At 40.3% G+C, this 22,307-nt stretch overlaps 1 protein-coding gene across 1 annotated transcript; it reads left to right on the plus strand.

The window, feature by feature from the left end:
• The first annotated feature begins 3,452 nt into the window (after nucleotides 1–3,452).
• LOC125244917 (polymeric immunoglobulin receptor-like) lies at nucleotides 3,453–21,095 on the plus strand. The gene is made up of 7 exons (XM_048155310.1): nucleotides 3,453–3,581; nucleotides 4,215–4,529; nucleotides 4,719–5,036; nucleotides 5,167–5,313; nucleotides 17,994–18,071; nucleotides 19,046–19,110; nucleotides 19,198–21,095. The coding sequence occupies exons 1-7, from the start codon at nucleotides 3,536–3,538 to the stop codon at nucleotides 19,309–19,311; spliced, it is 1,083 nt and encodes a 360-aa protein (XP_048011267.1). The 5' UTR covers nucleotides 3,453–3,535; the 3' UTR covers nucleotides 19,312–21,095.
• The last annotated feature ends 1,212 nt before the right edge of the window (nucleotides 21,096–22,307 follow it).

The raw sequence follows: 22,307 nt of genomic DNA on the forward strand, positions 1-22,307 counted from the left end.
AAAGTTGAGCACTATGGGTTCTAAAGACGCATCTTTTTGGACAAGCTTTTAATTGACAATTCAATTTGCCTGTTTGTATTGATGGTATTTGTAGAGTATATTTGTTTATTTTTATTGTAAAGCACTTTGTGACCCTCCTTGTCTGTCATAGGTGCTATATAAATAAACTTTACTTACTTATATTGTTCACAAGCTGTTTTATTGATGTCTTTCCATGGTTGAAACACAAATAAAGTGATTACATGAGACGTGATACATTCTGGTAAGTTGTATTATGCTATATATTTCAACATACCTTTGACGTTCATGCATGTTTTTCGAGATTATAACTATTGAAGAGGAAGAAAAGACTTGTTTTTTTCCATAAGTAGAATAGGAAAGGCGTAGGACATTTAGCGTAAGCGTTTTGAAGAATGCGGAAATGGGAAGTACATTCAAGGCGATATTTTGTGTTTATAAAGCATAAACGGTTGTATTTTTTTCGAAAATGGCCTATCGTTTCTCTAGATAAGACCCTTATTCCTCGTCTGTTATCGTTTAAAGCCCTTTGAAGCTGCACTGAAACTGCAGTTTTGACCTTCAACCGTTTGGTGCCCAGTGAAGTCCACTATAAGGAGAAAAATCCTGGAATGTTTTCACCAAAAACCTTCATTTCTTTTTGACTGACGAAAGGAAGACATGAACATCTTGGATGACATGAGGGTGAGTAAAGTATCAGGAAAAATTTATTTAAAAGTGAACTAATCCTTTAAATAGTCAGGCATAGCATTCATTCAGTTATTCAAACGTAAGACAGCATAAAAAATAAATAAATAAATACCTCAGTATTCCTCCTCGGCTAAATTCAAATCAACCATCAGTTTTCACACTTTTATGTGAAAAAAATCTTCAAAAATTAAATATTTATTTTGCACTTTAGTTAGATTAATTGAATAAAATGTGTGTTTTTACAAGTGTGCTGAAATCTTTGATCTTGCGCTGCACTGACTGACAGCTGCTGTGATTACAAAATTAATTCACAAGAAAAGTTATTGTTTTTCTTAAGATTTTGTGAGTATTTCATACTTCACATTGACAAAAAGTATTTTTAAACCTAGTTATTTTATAATATTTAATATTTAGTCAAAAACTAAGTGAAAAACGATTAGAGGAAAATAAATGCTACTTTGCCGCCACCTGCTGGTTAAAATGGTAATTATTGACTTTTTTATTTTTAAATAAGTGTTTTCTATCAAATCTTTAATTTCCTACATTTTTACAAGTTCGGTTTTACAATGGGGACAATATCAGAAGGATGAACAAATAATGTTTGTGGTCATCACATTAAAAATAACATTTGAAGTGCCATGTGTCTAATTACAGACACAGCGTTTTTAAACGGTCCCAATAGCTTCATCTTTATTGCAATCAATAAAACTGGTTTATTGCCAAATTAGGTAAATGTGATAACCGCATTAAAATATGAATACAACATTAAAAAGTCAACCATTGATGGTTTTGTGTCGATGTACAGTGACTACAGAATGAAATGCTAACAGTTCACAGGAAGTGCCCGAGCTGGCTTAATGACAACCAGGAATTTAATTTGATGCGGACACCAAAATGGTGACGTCTCACCTTTGACCCTCAAACAGCTGATTCATTCAAGAATGAGGCAGTTGTTTATGAATGAGCCACTGAATCTTTGACTCAACCGATTCTTTCAAAATGCTGAATCATTCGGTAATGCAACAATTGCTGTGAGACATGGATGGTTCTGATGTGATCTTTGTGTGGAACTATATTGTTTTGCTGCTGAAATAGAGAGTCGGTACATTGTTTCTCAAATGTACTAAAAGTCCTAAAAAAGAGACTGACATAATATATAGCTATAGCTTTATCAAAAGCAAAGTGTCTGTATAAAAAAACTGCCTATGAGCACACCTTCAAATGAAATAAGAAATAAAAACCAACAATAAAAAGTATTAAATTATAAAAGTGCCACAATTGTCCCACTATCACGTGCAGGAGTGGCATTTTGCTCCTATAAATGGGTAATAGAACTACAAAGAGTTTTAAATTCATGATTTAATATTAATGGGATTTTTATTTATGTAATATTTTAATTCTAGGTGTTTATTTGTGTAAATGCTGCATGATGGGACACAACGTCCCATTCTTTTCTCCTCTTATCGCTAGTAAAACAGTGAAGAATTACATCGCTTCTCTTGTTGCCCTTCGACTGGAAATTATTACAACCAAAAGCTGCACAATGTGGTATCATATGTTATATTCAGAGTTGTGTTGTGGTAAAAAATAGCAACAGGGTAGTGTCAGTAGAGCAGTGAGTGCAAGCATTTGACGTCATCGACATAGAACGCACTGTACCTAAACAAAATGGTGCCCCCATTGTCCAAATACGTCATGGATTTTTTAAATAACGTAAATCTTTCATGGGTTTTTACTACATATTTCATTAAGAGACATCATTTACGTTATATTAAGCCATACAAGTCTTAACACCAGGTGTTCCCTTTAAGGAAGCAACTGTGTGTATGTGTGTGTGTGTGTGTGTGTGTGAAGGCGTCTGTTGTTTCATGTGCAAAATGATAGTGATGGGTCGTTCGCGAACGAGCCGGCTCTAAGAGCCGGCTCTTTTACGTGAACGTCGGGAGCCGGCTCACATATCTGAAGACCCGACTCTATTTTTAAAAATAAAGCCTATAGAAATTCAATCATTATGTAATGAATTATTTTAATTTGATTTAAAACAATTGACTTATAATTCAAAGAACAACACAAAAAAATATAATTATATAAGCCTAGGCGCACACAATAGTGATGGGCATTCCGGCTCTTTCGTGAGCCGGCTCTTTAAATAATAAACTATGATTTTGACTATGATAGGTGTGAAAACAGTTCTAATTAAATTATTAAATGAAATCATACTCGCAATGTCTCACAATTTCACAAATTGTTTTCACACCTATCATAGTCCAAGTCATAGTTAAAACATTTATTATTTAAAGAGCCGGCTCTTTTCAGTGAGCTGAGTCAAACGAGCCGGCTCACAAAAAAGAGCCGGAATGCCCATCACTACAAAATGACACTGCATGAGCTACTGATCTGCTTCACTCAGGCTTTTTACACAACATACATGGCAAAGATGAGCTCATAAAACAGAGTACCATTAATTAAAAAAAAACGGGCAAGTTTTCATGAGAACCTGGAGAAATAACTGTGGCTTGTTTTAGTTTTAGACATGAGGCCAACCATGACCTATAACTACAAATAAATAAGCCATATAAACAAAGCAGTCTAAACTTTTAAATCTAATGTTTTTTTTATTTATGACACCAACAATATAGTCCCGTTTGATTATTTGCTTACATATTGCTTAAATTTGGGGGGAAAAAATAGAGCTGTATCATGAAACAGGAAGTTGGAGTTTCTGAAAAGAGCTAACAGGAACTAAAAAAAAAAAAAAAGAAAAGAAAAGAAAAAAGACCGAGCCCACACAAAACAGAGTCGTGCCATTAGTAAGTGAGAACCAGTCATGAGGGACCATTTATATCTTTTCTTGATGATTCAATTTAGTACTGGTAAGTTCTAAGTCTTTTATTGATTTATCTTTTAATTTATGATGAACTGGTGTGAGATCAGTGTATCAAGTGGTTGTAGTTATTTAAAACATCAAAACATTTAAGAAAATTGTATTTTGTACTTTTCCTAAGATAGGACTGTCTATTCACACTTGCAGAACCTTGAATTAATTTGTCAATTGCAGAGATATTCAAACTTTGAATTCCTAAAGCATTAAGTCATGAGGGCTGCTTCTTCTTCTTCTTTTTTAAAATAGTGAAGTAGTGCATACAGAAACTAAAAATAGATAGAATAAATAGAAAGACAATGTTGCTCTATTTATTTGTCTTTTATGTTCATTAAAAGTTGCTAAGGTTTGAACGAAGGCCCTCACAACATTTTCAAAATCAAGTTAATTTACATTAACATAACTTACATTGCATTAAACTACATTTTGCTGATCAAAACTGCTTCAGAGATTAAGTTGTTGATATTAAATGTCCAGTTCGTTCAAAGAAGAGAATTACTGTAAAACAACACAATAAAGTGCTGCTCATGAACACAAACCTGAAGCTCTTCTCAGCTTTTTCCTGATTATTATATATTCCAGTAAAGCCCATTTGTAAGTTTTTGACAAGCTCTCTTGTTTGCAGGCTGTATTCTTTCAGATGAGCAGCAGACAATAGAAATAACAGGATACACAGGTGGATCAGTGGTGCTGCCCTGCTCCTGCGCTCATCCTCAGGCTACAGTCAACAGATTCACATGGCTGTTTTATGGCAATGGTAAACAATGGATTCCAGTATTTGAGGATGAGGAGTTCAGCGGCAGACGTGTGCTGTTTAATAAAAGTTCTCCACAAAATCTGTCTCTTCTCATTTCTGACCTCAGAAAGGAAAATCAAGGGTTCTATAAGTGTAAGACTGAACACGATTCTATTACTATAACCATTCTGTTAACAGTGAAGGGTAAGTGATGCTTCTTCTAGAAATATGAATTTTTACAAAAGTATTATTTGAAAATGAAGAAAATAAACTAAGAAATTTGGAGAACCAGTGACAGACTTTAAATTGTACATTCATTGACCTTTGAGTTTCACTTGTTCTTACTACAATGTGGCTCATTCATGGCTTTTTTATTGTTTTAATATTTTTTAGGCTGTAAATTGGTTCAGAACACAAAGACAACGATTGTGGTAACAGGATATGCAGGAGAGTCTGTGGTTCTGCCCTGCTCATGCTCTGAACTACTGGCTAAACCTGAACAGATACGATGGATGTATATTGTAGGAAAAGCTTATAAGGAAATTTACCCAAATGAAAAGATTGAGAGGCACAAGAACAGAGTCAAACTGTTGAATCAAACATCTCCAGGAAATCTTTCTCTACACATATCAGCACTGACCGCAGAGGACGAAGGAGACTATGTTTGTTCTGTCTCGTCTCAAACAGTCTACTCCAGACTTCATGTTGAAGGTAGTTTTGTTCTGTTGATGTTACTTTGATCATCATTACTACTGATTTTATGAAGAATCTAAATATGTAGAGGAATAAAGTAAACTTGTAGGATGACATGCTGTTTGCATTGTTATATTATCATTGACAGTTATTCTCAGGACAGAGAAACCACACATCCATACAGTTACTCTCGGGACAGAGAAACCACACATCCACACATCCATCAGTTTATCAACACTTCAACAACAAACACCAGAACTTGAACCACCTCAACAACCCCACGACACACCTCAATGTAAGTCATTTTCATTATACTATCATTTTTAAAAGTTCCCTATGTAACATTTCCTTACAAACAGTGTCTGTCTTACCCTGATTCACTATGTTAAGCCTATTATAAGTGTTTATATTTTAGAACTGTCTGGATGGATTTCACTGATTTCATCAAGTTCTAAAGGTCAATCTACGGTGTCTTGATTACAATATAGATGCTCCAGCACCAGTAACTGTAATTTGTGTCGGGTGTACAAATGACACGCAAAATCAAAATGAGACTTCATACCTTTGTAATGAAATAGCGATCGTGAGATGAATCCAATCTGTGGCACTTGGGTAAAATGTCCATGAGTGTCCATTGAAAACGTCTCAGGTTACGCATGTAACCATGGTTCCCTGAGAACAGGGAACGAGACTCTGCGCTGATCACGCTATGGGGAACGTCACTCGTGACTCGTGTTCGAAATGCCAAGAATCACAACACTCCAATCCTATTGGCCGGCGACAGCCTATCACGTCAAACGGCGCGAACCGTGACGTATAAAGGGAGCGCCTGGGGAAGCAGCCAACATCTTTTCGTCTTTGAGGGACTGTTCAGCAGGCATCCCGAAGCATGGCAGGAAAGCGCAGAGTCTCGTTCCCTGTTCTCAGGGAACCATGGTTACATGCGTAACCTGAGACGTTCCCTTTTGAAAGGGAACTTCAACTCTGCGCTGATCACGCTATGGGGAACGATATACCCACGCCGCCATGCTAGAGGAGAATGCATGCCCAAAATGTCTGGACAAACGTCCGGCAGTTCCAGGGAAAAACCGGGAGCAATTCTCCAAGGCTGTCAGTGACAGCATTCCCTACGGCCCAAGTTGAGCCTAAAAAGAGACCCTCTGAAAAAGGCCTGCCAAGGCTGCTCGAGCATCTGGGACCAACGAACCAAAGAAAGTGGTCCCTCTAAGGGAATGTGGCCAAGAGTCCAAAGGAATCCTGGCCAGTCACTAAGGGGGGGGAAACAAAATCACCCCCAACGCCACCAAGGAGGCCTACTAATCTAGCGAAAGCCAAACCTAGCCTGGCCAACCTTGTCTGATACACAGAATCTCCAAGCGCAAACTCCACAGAGAGCGGGAAAGAGCGACTGCAAAAGGCAGTAAGCAACTCAAACCCACACGCAGAGATGGGCATCCTGGAGAGCGAAACTCAGCTAAGCGCTAAAAACCCTCGTATGAGGGGAGTACAACCACTCATCCTAGGATCTACTCAGCTTCTGATAAAGGCACTGAGGAGGCTGTGCGCTAGAAAAAAAAACCCTGGTACAGGGGAGCACAAACCAGCCTGGGGCCAGTCTGAATGGGAGACTTCACAGAAGTCTACAACCAATGACCGGCTTAGGGAGCTAAGCACAATTACACAGTCAACCCAAAGGGAAGTACGAAGCTCAACCTAACAGACAGACTGTACTGTAGGCACATAGCCATGGAGGCCGACCAGAAGGGGCCTACAACATAACTAAAGTTCTTGTAAACGAACTAATATCACAACAAGAACCCAATCCATAAGGTGGTATTCAGGATGGCCCATAAGGCCATTCGACTGAAAACATAGCATGCTAAGCGCATGAACAACCAAATGATTAGGTAGCTGTGAGTGCCCACGGAACAGCCCGTCCAACACAATCCAACGAGCAGTGTACTCTGTAAAAGCACCTTTTTACTCTTTAAGCAAGAGGAGTACAGCGTACGCCATCACGCGCTAAAGAAGGCCCCATGGGCCTATAACCTCAGCAGACACGTGGCATCAGCTCGTGGCAGTGTTATCAAGCTCCAGGCAGAACAAACCGACTACGGAGGAGGTTAATGAGTCAGCCGGAGCCCTGGCCAGCCAGCGACAAAATCCCTTTCACTGTTTCTTATCAAAAGAAATGCAAAAGGTACATGCCAGCATGTTCCAAAAAGGAGGCCCCGCGGGCCTACCCGTTACATGCAGCGTCAGCTAGTGGCCATTAAGAGATGGGCATCCTGGAGAGCAGAACTCAGCTAAACGCTATAAACCCTCGTAATGAGGGGAGTAAAATCCGCTCTTCCTAGGATCTACTCAGTGGCTGAAAAAGCACTGAGGAGGCTGTGCGCTAGAAAAACCCTGGTACAGGGGAGCACAAACCAGCCTGGGCCAGTCTGAACAGGAGACTCCACAGAAGTCTACAACCAATGACCAGCTTAGGGAGCTAAGCACAATTACACAGTCAACCCAAAGGGAAGTACGAAGCTCAACCTGACAGACAGACCGTACTGTGGGCACATAGTCATGGAGGCCGGAACAAAGGGCCTACAACATAACTGGAGTTCTTAATAATGAACTAAGCATTCCACAGAAACTCAACAAATGAGGCAATATTCCGGGATGGCCCGTAAGGCCAAACACCTGAAACATAGCATGCTGGAAGCATGACCACCAAGTAATTGAGAAGCTGTGAGTGCCCACGAAAACGGCCCATCCAACACAATCCAACAAGCAGTGTACTCTGTAAAAGCACCTTCCTACTCTTTAAGCAAGAGGAGTACAGCGTACGGCATCATGCGCTAAAGAAGGCCCCATGGGCCTACAACCTCAGCAGACACGTGGCATCAGCTCGTGGCAGTGTTTTAGGACAAAGCCAAACTCCAGCGTGATAGCAAAGGAGGCCTGTGAAAGCCTACGACTCATGAAACACGCGGCGTCAGCTAGTGCAATCACGATTCACCCATGGTGAAGAGACATACAAAAAACCCACACAAAGCTGTGCCAACATGCAAACCGAAAGGAGGCCCATGAGGGCCTACGACCTCCATGAACACATGGCAACAACCAGTGGTAACTTATGACAAATGCCAGCCAACAGGCCAGTACTTGAAAGACCCATAGGTAGGAGAAGTACACACTACGCCACAGAACTCAACGAAAAGCCTGAACTAAGGCTTATTCGTACGGAGGGGGTGTGGCCAATGGTGGCATGTGTCATAAGACATGACTCAACCATGGAAAGAATCTAGATATAACCAACCCAGCTGGGCTAACACAGAGGCTACAAAGGAGGCCCGGTAAGGCCTACTACTTTTAAGCACCATGTGGCGCCAGCCTGTGGTCATAACAGGGCCAATGCTCAAAGGGGACCAGTTCTAGATCCTACACGATAACTGTGGGGAACTAGCTACACAACCTGAGCTTAAGCCTACACATTCCAACAGGCAATGTACATATAAATATGCTATCACGGTCCAAGGAAGGCCTATAAGGCCTAACACCTCAAATAACGTGAGCATAAGCCTGAGGCAGTGCTAAAAACGTGAGCAAACTAGTAATCGTAAACCAACAGCGCCCAAAACAAGCTGTATTAAAGAGAGGCTATAATAAAGAGCCAACAATCTAACAGCAAGTGTCAAACAGCTGCTGTGGTCATGATTGACTGGGGGAGGTAGAGAATATACTATTCTAACCAGAATAGGACTCTCTACACTCACCCAGAGTGTGCAATCCAACAGGTGATGCACTCAGTGAAACACAAACCCTAACCGGGGAGTACAACAAAACACCACGTTCATAGACAGAGGCTAGACACAGCCTGCTATCACAAAAACAGATGTTAACCTGTGGCAGCACTAGAGTAAGCTCACATAAATATGTAGGGCTAAAGTCTAAGAACCCCAAAGCAAAAATGCTTTGAACACACATGCCATCCTTACAAGGATAAATGTTTTTCACAGGACAAATCTGACATTTGTACTGAAAACAAAGCATGAAGGGTTCCGAACAGTGAGGCCTAGCGTAACGTGCAACTTATCTCCTCAGAGATAAGGGCCTGCCACCTCAGAAAAACAGCACCAGGAAGGCTAATAGCAACCTAAACCTTAGCTGTTGATCTGACTAAAGCACCTACATACAAAACGATGAAGGGGAATAAGGGCAAAAACGGCCACCAACTCCCTCAGGAGGAGGCCAGAACTAGGAACTATACAACCACAAGGGGATAGTAAATAACAGGGGAATGTAAACAAACAAACACCTAACCTAGCTCTAGCCTAGCCGCTAGCTAAGGCCTATTGGGCCAAGCAAAGCTTGGGCTTCATCTAGAAACCTACAAATATGAGGAGAAATGAAGCACTGCAAGCAAACAGTTTCAGGCGGCCGATAAGCCGTCCTGCACACAAATAACTGAAGCACGAGAGCCAACTCAAACCAAACTAAAGTATTAGCTGAGAAGCTACTCTAACATAAGAGGCTACAAAATAGCAGCCGAAAAGCGGCCTGCATGTTTTGAAACTAGCCAACCTAATGCTACAGTTATTTTGCCCAAAAAAGCCCTCTCTAACTTTACTGACTACATGCTCAGGAAAGCTATACAGGAGAAACAAAGTCCACACTTTTTATAAACAAAAATATGGACCCAGCTTACCTCCCTGCGGCTCGTAGAACAAAGCCTAAAAGCACTTTCACTATCAAGCCAGAAGGTGGCCTTAGAAAAAGGCCAGCTGACAGCTTAACTGTAAAACACCTAAGCAAGTAGAAATATATATATATTTACGGGAGGTGAAAGAAGAAGAGGAGAGAGGGTAGATATAAATCGCCCTAAAATAGCTGGGGGACCGCAGCTATTAAACGCAAACGTTTAAGGACAAGCACTCACGGCAGCTGCAGCCTGCCGAAAAGCGCATCCCAAAAACACAGCAGCTCACATACCCAGCAGCCAGAGGAGCGGTCATAGCACACACGGGGCTACAAACACATATGCAGACACCTCTTCCCTCGGAAAGAGTGTCAAACGAGAACAGAGCGTCCGAACAGAAGAGACGCTCGCAGTGAATAATAGACAAACACACACAGACGCCGCCCTCAAGCATCGTCTATGCGTTCGCTCCTCTCAGACAGAAAAACGCCAGAAACGTGTACATCAAGTGTCAAACCAGGGGACACGGATGAACACATTCTCCTGAACATTTGCAGACAAAAAAGAAGTAATTTCCTACCAGAGTTTGTGAAACAATGGCACGAACAAAAAACAGTCCCGAAAAGACGAAAAGATGTTGGCTGCTTCCCCAGGCGCTCCCTTTATACGTCACGGTTCGCGCCGTTTGACGTGATAGGCTGTTGTCGGCCAATAGGATTGGAGTGTTCTTGGCATTTCGAACACGAGTCACGAGTGACGTTCCCCATAGCGTGATCAGCGCAGAGTTGAAGTTCCCTTTCGAAAGGGAACAGTACTTTTTGTCCACAAAAGCATTAAATCCAGGAAATATTGATATATTATCCATTGTTTGCATCACATTTCTTCTGAATGATCTGCTCTCCATCATCGTTCAAGAAATTATGCAACCTGAGCAGCGTTTATGTTGTAAAACTGTATATGATCATATATCTCACAAACAAATGAGCCTGTGTCCAAAGTATAATTTTTCAAAATGCAGCAATTTTAGTTATAATATCCATTTTATATCCTCCCACCATTGTCATTGTAGTAAATCTGGTGAACAAAACTTTTAGCCAATGCCACGATCCAACAATGTGTTCTGTTTATCTTCTGCATGCGTGCACATCTACACAGAAGCAAATCTGTCTCGAGTCTCGACTATTAACGCAGTAAGCCATATTATTTTATAATTATATATATTATAATTTTATAATTGTATAAAAGAATCCCGAAAAAAGCACAAACATGGCAGAGATGCCAAATTCAGCAAATGAGGTAACATGACAGCTCAGACAGCAGCAGCAATCCACCTGTCACTCAAGTGACCACACCCTTAATTATGCAGAACTTTAAGGCTTAATATAATTTAAATAGATGAGTTACAAAAAAATTCACCCCCCTCAGAGTTGTCATGAAGGGCAAAATTAGCATTATAAACCAAAATCACAATTTGATCCAGGCTGTAAACTTTTTTTTTTTTTTCTGCTGTAAAGTTGGGCATTTTAACATGAGGGTCAATGAGATTCTGCTCTCTTTTGGAGCCTGTCCCTAGCGGCCAGTCGATCTATTGCAGTTTAAGTCACTTCCATATTGGCTTTACGAGAATCTGGGAAAGTTTGCCGCTTGGTCTAACCTGGCAAAATAAGGATGTGCCATACACACATCACTTGCCTGTGTGTCTCTCTTCACATCCGTTGTTACGCCCTTAGTAGGGAGCAACAATGAAGGAGGATAAAACGTTTACGGCAGTTACAATATTCTTTATTCTTGGCTTTACATAGCAAAGACTGTCTCAAGTTCTCGCAATACGCCGCAACGCCGCAACGCCAATCCACATCTCGGTCCTGGCCAGGGATCAAGGTGACAGAATGGAACGCTCACTGAGGACGCCAAACAGGAAGCTTTTAATGACAGGCACACCTGTGCACCGGTGCACCCAATCCACCTGATTGCCTCAGCTCCGCAGCACACCTGTAAGAGGAGCAAAACACACCCAGACACGGCAAAAATGACCAATATACAGCCGTAACACTCCCCCCCTTAAGAAAAGGAAACAATTAAGTTTCCGCCAACAACAAACATTCATAACCGCACCAACACACTTTAGTAGGCCTATACTCACAATAGCAACAACATTCCCCCACATGAATAGAATAATAAATAAAAAAACAAACCTGTTAACTCTTTAAGGCACAGCTTACAGTAGGTTTTACAATGGTGCCCTAGACAGTGCATCGGCCACTATATTTTCTGAGCCCTTCAAATGCCTAATATCCAAATGAAAGGGCTGAAGAAACAAGCACCAACGCATCAGCCGTTGATTTGGATTTTTCAAAGAATGTAAAAATGTAAGCGGGTTATGGTCACTATAAACTATTACCGCTGAACTATTCCCACCAACATACACTTCGAAATGTTGGAGTGCTAAAATTAACGCAAGTGCCTCCTTTTCAATTGTGGAATAGTTCATTTGATGACTATTGAACTTTCGCGAGAAAAAACAAACCGGCCGCTCAATACCTGCATCATCCTCTTGAATTAACACTGCCCCTGCTCCCTCTTTACTGGCATCTACCTGAATCTTAAAAGTTTTCTCCAACTGAGGTGCCATAAGGACAGGTGTCACAGTTAACAACGATTTCACTGCCTCAAAGGCATTCTGACAAGACTCAGACCAAACAAACAAAGCTTTAGCTTTCAAAAGGTCCGTCAAAGGGGCAACGACCGTCGAAAAGTTCCTACAGAAACAGCGGTAGAAACCCACCAGGCCGAGAAAACGCATTAACTCCTTTTTAGTGACTGGAACAGGATATTCATCTATGGCTCTCACCTTCTCCCTCACTGGACACACCTGTCCTTGCCCCACTACCTTACCCAGATACGTGACTGTAGCTCCTGCAAACACGCACTTAGCGAGATTTAACGTAAGATTTGCTTGAGAGAGACGGACTAAAAGTAAACGTAAACGTTTAAGATGTTCTGACCATGTATCACTCACCACGATCGTATCATCCAGATAAACCGTCACGCCCTCTAGTCCCGCAATAACTCTATTCATCATTCTTTGAAACGTCGCCGGTGCGTTTCGAAGACCGAAGCTCATAACCCGGTAAGAAAATAATCCGTTAGGTGTTATAAATGATGAAACCTCACGCGCACGCTCTGTCAGCGGAATCTGCCAATAGCCTTTCAGTAAATCTAATTTGGTCACAAATTTTGCTGCACCGACCTGATCAACACAGTCCTCCATTCTCGGCAGAGGAAAAGAGTCTGGCCTTGTAACAGAATTCAGTTTCCTATAATCCGTGCAAAAACGGAACGTACCATCCGATTTTTTTACCAACAAACACGGCGAGGACCAGCTGGAAAATGAAGGCTCGGCTAATCCGTTATCCAACAAATACTGAACTTCCTTTTCTAAAAACTCTCGTTTATTCAGTGGAACCCTGTAAAAACGCTGACGGACAGGAGCAGCCTCGCCCACCTCAATATCATGCTCTACCTGTGTCGTTTGGGTTGGAACATCCGAAAACAGCTCCGGGAACTCAGAAAGCAAACTAATCAATTCCTGACTTTGCGTCACGTCTAAATGTTTAAGATTAGAAGACAAACTTTTCAATGTTTCAGAATTCTTCAAACGCCCCAGTAATACGCAGTCATCAGGAGATTCTAATTCATCCACAGACATACTCATGTCCTGTGAAATACCTGACCGAGGGGAGCTATCCACTAGCACCACAGGCGCCACTGGCACGGAGACCGGTCGGTTTCGTTGATAATATGGCTTAAGGAGATTTACATGACAGACTTGGGATTTCTTTCTTCGGTCTGGCGTCAGAATCGTGTAATTATCCATGGCCCCGCAATGTATTATCTCATACGGCCCAGTATATCTGGCTTGAAACGGGGAATCTACTACGGGCAGAAGCGCAATGACTTGATCTCCAACACTAAACCTCCTATGTTCAGTGTTACGGTCAAACAACTTTTTCATTTTCCCCTGAGTTTTATTTAAACATTTCCCAGCTAACTCCCCAGCTAATGAAAGCCGACGACGAAAACCCAGCACGTACTCTGAAAATTTTTTTGGTGGTTCTGAATCAACCCATTGATCACGCACGACAGCTAACAACCCCCGGACTTTGTGTGCAAAGACCAGCTCGTTTGGGCTAAACCCAATGCTCTGATGCGTAACCTCCCTGGCTGCTAACATCAGCCACGGAAGACCCTCTTCCCAGTCCCGCTGCATTTCCAGACAGTAAGCTCTCAATAGTGATTTTAACGTAGAATGAAAACGTTTGAGTGCCCCTTGACTCTGGGCGTGATACGCTGTTGACAAATTATGTCTAACACCCAGCTCGAAAAGCACCTCCGCAAACAATTTCGAAGTAAAATTACTTCCTTGGTCCGACTGAATGATTTTCGGTAACCCAAAAATAGACACAAACTGAGTAAGCGCTTTCACAATAGATTTTGTATTAATCGAGCGCAATGGGTACACAGCTGGATAACGCGTAACTTGACACATCACGGTCAACAGGTACTCACTTCCAGCCTTCGAACGAGGAAGAGGACCAACGCAATCAATAATGAGATGTTCAAATGGTTGACATACAGCCAGAATTGGACGCAAAGGAGCTGGTTTTAATGACTGGTTCGGTTTGCCGGTAAGCTGGCACGTATGACAGGTCTTAATAAAACTTGCAACGTCTTTTTTAATACGAGGCCAGTAGAAGTAACGAAGAATTCTATCATATGTCTTCTGAACACCGGCATGACCGGCGAGCTGATCATGAGCCATCTTTAACACTAACGAACGAAACTTTACTGGTATCACGACCTGAATGACAGAATCTCCCATACCATCCACAGCATGCGGGGACCACTTTCTCAGTAACACATTTTGTTCGATAAAATAGCCTTGCGCTCTGTCACGAATTTCAGTGCTATCAATAACCTGTTCAAATTGTGGTTTTAATGTTTCATCATTCTGCTGTTCAGTAGACAACTCTTCCCGAGAAACCACTATGGGATAATCACTCAAAATGAAACACGATTCAGGGTCACTGATTTTCTCTTCAGCCCTAGGTTGAGCACCAGAACGAGTCACTGCACACGCGACAAACACTTTCGGATACTGTCGTGCACTGTCATCCAGACCATCAGTACAGGACGGTGCATCAGACACAACCAGAGAGGGCGATTCATTAACCCAAACACGTCCGCCGGCCAAGTTATTTCCAAGGATCAATGAAACGCCATCAACAGGTAGAATAGGGCGTATACCAAGATCCACCACTCCATGCACTAATTCACAGGTCAAATCAACTTTATGCAGGGGTACGGATAATGTATTAAGCCCAATGCCACGAATCAAAAGCGAGCTACCAGTGTGCGATTCAGTTGAGAAGGGCAACACCGACTCCAAAATAAACGACTCCGATGACCCCGTGTCCCGGAGTATTTTCACTGCCACTTTCTCAACACTACCTGGAAGCGACACAAAACCATTAGAAATGAATGGTTCAAATAATTGCGAATGATCCTCTACATCCTTGGGTGCTAACACCGATATTCCTTTCAAAGTACCCTCCTGATTCAATACAGGAACAGAAGTAGCCAGGACAGCAGGTTTCGCGGAATGAGCGTGTCTAACAAATTTTGATTTAAGCACTGGACAATTTGACTTCCAATGTCCTTTACCTAAACAGTAGTTACAGTTATCATAGTCACTTGTTGTTTTTTTCACAAAACGCCTGGCTGGACCCATAGGGACAATGGAAGAATTCCCCCGTGTATGAACCTGACGATCACTGAATTTATCAGCACGGGGCTTATGAATAAGCTCCCAGCCATCCACCAGCAGTGCAGCTTCTGAAGCAGTTTTAACCTGACGCTCCGCAACATAAGTGGCTATCATCTCGGGAAGTGTATTTTTGTATTGTTCAAATAAAATTAACTCTCTCAGCTTATCCATTGTTGTACTATCTGCCGCTACACACCAACGATCAAACTGCACAGTCAAATCTCTCACGAACTCAACATTTGTTTCATTCACCTTTCGTTGTAACGTACGGAACCTTTGCCGATAGCACTCTGGAACACGCTCATTAATTTTTAACACCGCCGCTTTAATGGCTTCATAATTCTGGCTGTCAGCATCAGATAGCGTAGAATAGGCTTGTTGCGCTTTCCCGGTTAAAACGCACTGAAGCAGCATAGCGCGTTCAACATCACTCCAATCATACGCTACTGCGACTCGCTCAAATAGGAGAAAAAATTCTCCACCTCAGCTTCATTAAACGGCGGTACCAATCGTAAATTACGAACCACACTCAGTTTCGCTGAATCAACATTAACACCTGCGTCCACCGGCTTACCTTCTTCATGTAACTCTAATCGACGCCTTTCAATCTCTAAACGCTGTTGCTCTAATTCTTGCCGACTTTTCTCCAACTGCAACTCCATTTGGACCTTATCACATTCCAAGCGACGTTTCTCACACTCAGTATCACGTTGTATGAGCAACAACTCTTTCTGTTGCTCAAATGAAAGAGAACATAAAGCAGACAACGGAAGAGTAGTTGAAATAGGCGTACTTACAGCAGGCAACGCAGCTGAATCAGGCAATTTAGATCCTCTCAAGATTTTAAGATCACCCAGCGCAGTTTCAAGGACTAGCTTAATTCCATCTTTTGACCTTCTTTGATTATACGTCAACTCGATTTCATAATGCGCAGCTAATTCCAACAATTGCTCTTTGGTCATTTCCTTTAACAATTCTTCAGACGGAGACTGAAAAAATGTTTCAATAACATCAGTCGCCATAATTACCACTAATCACACTTACAAAACACGCTTAACAAATATTACACCTACAACAAAATAAAGAAAATTTTACTCTTTTTTTTTTTTTTTTTTTTTACAATGACAATCAAGGTTTATTTAAAGAAACTAAACCATCCATTTAAACTAAACAAACCCTAGTCTTCAGTTGGCCCAAGACCGGGTACTTATGCACTAAATCCCGCAAGTTTGGAAAGACGACCAATTACCAAGTCACCCTCCAAACCTCGGCTGTGCCCCCGAGACAACTACTCTAAGCCCCAAGCCAACCAAAAATAACAAACTAAAATAAAAAACTACGTGCACAAAGACACGCACTAAACCTACCTGGAAGGTTTGTTCTTTAAATAACCTACACCCAACATCTCATATTATAGAGCCTAACTAATTAATGGAGCGTTCCAACTTTTCAATTCAAAAATCAGCGGATAATATACAAATATATTCAATTCAAATATCCTACCTTTTACCCTCCTTCAAAAGTTTTTTTTTTTTTTTTTTTTTTTTTCCAAAATCGTTCGCACGAATCCAAACACAAATTTAGTTCGACGAGCCCCCAATTGTTACGCCCTTAGTAGGGAGCAACAATGAAGGAGGATAAAACGTTTACGGCAGTTACAATATTCTTTATTCTTGGCTTTACATAGCAAAGACTGTCTCAAGTTCTCGCAATACGCCGCAACGCCGATCCACATCTCGGTCCTGGCCAGGGATCAAGGTGACAGAATGGAACGCTCACTGAGGACGCCAAACAGGAAGCTTTTAATGACAGGCACACCTGTGCACCCAATCCACCTGATTGCCTCAGCTCCGCAGCACACCTGTAAGAGGAGCAAAACACACCCAGACACGGCAAAAATGACCAATATACAGCCGTAACATCCGTAAATAAAGAAAAGTTGCTCCGGCTACTTTGACACATGTATGGTGTGGAAGTAGCATAGATTAGTTATCACAACGAGAAAGGTTGACATGGAGCACGCTAAATCTCAAACCTCAGAGGAATTAGAACAGAGGAGTCTGCTGGCAAAAAGAGAATGAGACAGAGCTCGTAATAGAATGAGAATCAACATGGGCTTGGCTTTTCGGATTTGAAATGTTGTAAAAGCAATGAGGAGATGCCGTATTTATTACTCAACAGGCGAGTAAAGTTAAGTATTTTATTGAACAGATAAATTGCAATATGTAGCTCTATAACAGAGTTCATTGTAAAGCATAATCTGCAGTCACGCAGAGCCAAAATACAACAAAAACAATGTTCTTACGCAAAATGCGTGCATGCAGTTTTGTTTCTAACCGGAAGTTAAAAAGTGTACATTTAATTGTGTGTACAGCTTTTATTATATCAAATTGTGGAATATTTGTACTGAATTTGTAAACAAAAATGCATTTGTCATGCATTTCTGTTTTCTCAACAGATATTTTCATTTTGTTGGGGGTGATTCTCTCAGTGCTATTACTGGCATTACTGGCATTTATCTACTGGAGATTCAGAGGTACGTGAACACAATCACACGTTCTTTACAGATATCAGTCCCTCCAGAAAAACACGATTATGCGATCGCCTGATTTAACGCATAATCAGCCAAAGTCCGCATATTTATGCGGGGGTCGCATTTTTTCAAATACGCCGCACTTTCGCCGCATAAATTACCGATTTCAGCAAGCAAAATATGCGGGGCTAGCATGATTTCATAATCCCTGTATTTTCGTTGCCAAAAAGTCACATATATCTTAGCAGAAAGTTGAAAAATGTTGCATTTACTTCATACAAGTAAAGCGCCATTATTTCCCCCTATTGCCATGGGAACCTTATGAAGTGACGTAATTACGTGACGTGAACATCATCTGCAAACCCCGCGGTGAAACCAGGGTGAAACCATAATGAAGCACGCAAATCATTCTCATTTGCCAACAAAAATAAGCGCAAAAGATCGCGCGAAGCAGTTTCCCCGTGTGTTACATGACAGTGGGGACAAATTATTTGCACTCCGTGCAACTGCGTGTTGGACCACAGACGGAAGTTTGAGCCATGTGTTAATTAAGATCTGAAATAAAACAGATTGAGAACTTAAATATTCTGTGATTTAGTATGCTTGCTTATCATAGGAAGTAATAAGAAATGACTCTTTACATTAAGGTAGTAGTAGCCTAGTGAAAACAGGGTGTTGGGGAAATCACCTTTTTTTCTCTCTTTTTCATCAAACCGCAGTTTTTGCAAGTTCCCGCAATTTCATCGCATAAAATTGCAAAAATATCCCGCATATTCCATCGTATTTTTTAAGAAAACGTGCCGCATAATCAAGGATTTTTGCCCGCAACAATCACAAAAAAATCCACGTTTTTCTGGAGGGACTGAGATATACTCGTAAATGACCAGCTAATGCAGCTGTATACTCTCGAAACCAACATTTAGATGAATTTCTCTGATGACATTAAAACATTCTGGCTAAAATGTTTTATGTTGTAGGAGGCAGAAATGTGAAAACGGTGATCAGGGATGAAGAAGAACTAAATAGAGAACAAGACAATCAGGTCAGCACAAACTCACTATTGCACAATGGTTTCACAACTTACTGAATACTGTGTCAGCAATTACCCCATCTTTTCCTCTTTCTCCAGGATGACGTGACGTATTCTGCTGTAGTCCATGTTAAAACTGCCGCCACACCAGCTCACATAGAGAGTGACCCAGCAGAGCACACTGAGTACGCCCCAATCAAAGTTAAACGCTAAATGTCAAGAAAGAATATAGTCAATTTAATGGTGAGCATTTTAAAGAGATTGAAACAACCATGTACATTTTATTATTGAGGGTTTTGTGTAACCTCAGGTTAAGGAAGAAAACCTGTTCATTGTTTGGAGGACCTTTCAAAATGATTGTATTTCAAAGCAGGACTAGAAAATTAAGGAGTTGCATGTTTCTAGTTTCAGAAAGCTGAGCACTAATAGAGGAACAAGAAATGAGTCACACCGTGTGCATGTGCTTTCACCAGATGATCTCATAGTGTGACTCAGTTCTCCCAAACCATAGTGTCGGATTTAACAGTTGGCATATTCAATGTTTAAATTTGCCATGAAATGATTATTGATTTCATAGTGAAAAATTCATCCATATGTTTCATATTTTAAAACTTTTTTCCTAAAATTTAAATTCAAGATTTCTTAACTTTGTCTTAACTTCTTCTAATGAAAACAATAGAATTATCTCTGGTAAGAACTTCTTTGTTTCACTCTTTCATAAGATGAATAAGTGACTTTTTTTTACATTTATTATTAGTATGGTATTATTACTAATATGTTTTTACTGACAGAAACAGAGTTACTGTCCAAAGGGGGAAAAATTATATTATAATAAAAGTAATAATAGTATTTATCCATGTGATTATTTGATGAGCTGTGATATTGAGGTTTAACAGAAGGGAAGAGCATATTTGTCTTTTTTTGGTTTGGTTTTGTATTTTTGTTTTATCACTTGCTCTAAGAATTATGCACTGATTGCTGTGTGGTTTGTCTCTTCTGTTAAAGTGGACTTATACTAGTCTCATAGTAACTGTGGGTAAATAACTGGTAAACTGTTTAAGAGGTTCTTTTTTTAAGTACATGTCAGAGTTAATGATTTTTGTGGAATAAATTTGTACTATTTTTATACCCACACTTGCGGTCTTTGCACTTGACCACTTGTTTACATGACGTATTTCCTGTATTTGGCTCAAGTGTTCAAGTGGGTGTGAAGACCGCAAGTGTGTGTAGAACTTTTGATTGCCCGATGGGACACACTTATAGTCTTGCAAAAAATGCAAGTGTTTACAGCTTTTATTATTACTTTCTTTAGTACTTTGCATTTTAAAATACACTTCTAAATGTCTGTTCAGTGGTCATTATGCAACTAACAGAAGACACTATTTTAAAATGGTGGTGCTTCCTTAAGTGATAAAAAGCAGTTGTAAATGTTGTACAAAATACACACAGCCCACTCATCTTTGCATCAATAAAATGCATGATAATTTATATTTTACTACTTTATTATATGTAATATATAATTAACTTACAGTCAAATGTTTTCCATGACATCTCACGATTTCAGGGCATGTGAATTCCCAAACATAGTGCATGATGGGATATGCTAGCCTCGAATACTGCTCAGAAGCGGTATTCAAGATAGTGTGGGTTTAGTGTGCATTAAGGGCACTGCACTTGGGCATGTTTAAGACATTGAACAGTCTTGCGCACTTACTTCCTGTTGCGTGCACGGGCTCTCAAGTGGCCGAGACCGCAAGTGTGGGTGTTTGGACATGGCTTCTGTCTTTAATCCCATCAGAACCAGCAGGGTCCTTCATATTATTGTATTTCCTTTTGGTTGAATTCTCTTTTTGGGTGTATTTATTTTATTTTTCCTGGGTAGAGAAATAACCTAGGTGTAGTCAGGGGTTTCTTTTTCTACTTTTAACCAAAGGTTACATATACATCATTATAATTGCACTGAAAATTACAACAAATAAAGTATGTTGATATATACACACCATTTCTCTGTCTCACATGAAGCCAATGTCAGCTCTCAACATTTGTTTACTTCTGTATTTGGGGCCTTTTCCACAAGTGAGGGAGGAAGTTTCCACAGATTTGTTAGGACACATTTGTCAGCGTCAATGTTTGTGAAGTTGTTCATTTCCTCCAGAAGCCGATAAATAAAAAAAGAAATGTGGAGATGCAGAATCATGCTCTTCATAATTCAAAGGTAATTTGAATTAAACCAAGTTAAACTTCTTAATCCTTGAAGGAAAAAAAAAAAAAAACACAATCACTTGCAAAGGCAAGGGATCTGACAAAGAACCAAATGTACTCTGCCCTGTATTTTTTTGTTCTTTTGAGCCTCTGCCTTATGAGGTCCAAATTTGGTCTCAGCTTTCTTGACTCCAAAGTGCGCTTCCTTAATAATCCCTAAAAAGATGACATCGCAGTTCATTGCGATATCACAAAGCCCTGTTATTATCATTGAATCTTTCATAACATCTACACTTTGTTTGTTATAATCAGGATTTGCCAGCATGCAGAATTCAGCACTGAACAAAACTCAGACATTATGAGTGGCGCAGTGGATGCTAACTTAAATGCATATGATTGGCCATTGCGTGCAAGAAATCAACACATGTCTGTGATTGACTATATTGTGCAACATTGCAAAAGCATGTTATAAATAGAAACTGTGCCTGTAAATCATTTTTATTTTGTTTTAGTTGCTTTTGTGCAGTAGATGAATAACGTTTTATTAGTTTTTAGATGTTTTATTTTTGGATATTTCTATTTAAATATGACCGAAAATAACTGAGCTGTATTATTTCAAACCGGATGTGTGTCATGAGGCTCAGTGCAAGTAGGCCTAGTCCATTAGGAGCAAAAGATCTGCCTTTAACCCATGTGCACTGTTCGTTTGGGGTGGACACTTGTGCTGTTTTAGGTCTCCAGAGTATTTTTTTTGTGTTTTAAACAAATGTAGTTTTACTCAGTTTTTAATGTTTTTACTCCACATTTGTGCAGTTTGTTGGAGAATTTATAATATTTTTTTAATAAATAAAGTAAATAGGTTTTTATACAAAAACAGCTATTTATGTAAAATTCACTTTATAAAAGACCCACATTTCTAACTTTATTTCATGGACATAGCATGGATACTTTGTCATGGTATAAGATGGTATAAGATTTTTGCCAATCTTTTGGAAAATGCAGTTTTA

The sequence above is a fragment of the Megalobrama amblycephala genome, linkage group LG14 (assembly GCF_018812025.1).
Source record: "Megalobrama amblycephala isolate DHTTF-2021 linkage group LG14, ASM1881202v1, whole genome shotgun sequence".
In the NCBI taxonomy this organism is placed as follows: domain Eukaryota; kingdom Metazoa; phylum Chordata; class Actinopteri; order Cypriniformes; family Xenocyprididae; genus Megalobrama; species Megalobrama amblycephala.

What these genes read in the sequence shown, in the direction of transcription:
- LOC125244917 (XM_048155310.1), top strand. Translation starts at nt 3,536, where the DNA reads ATGAGGGACCATTTATATCTTTTCTTGATGATTCAATTTAGTACTG. An exon ending in CTCCAGACTTCATGTTGAAG is followed by an intron (nt 5,037 to 5,166) that starts GTAGTTTTGTTC and finishes TATCATTGACAG; the next exon opens with TTATTCTCAGGACAGAGAAA. An exon ending in ATAGAGAACAAGACAATCAG is followed by an intron (nt 19,111 to 19,197) that starts GTCAGCACAAAC and finishes CTCTTTCTCCAG; the next exon opens with GATGACGTGACGTATTCTGC.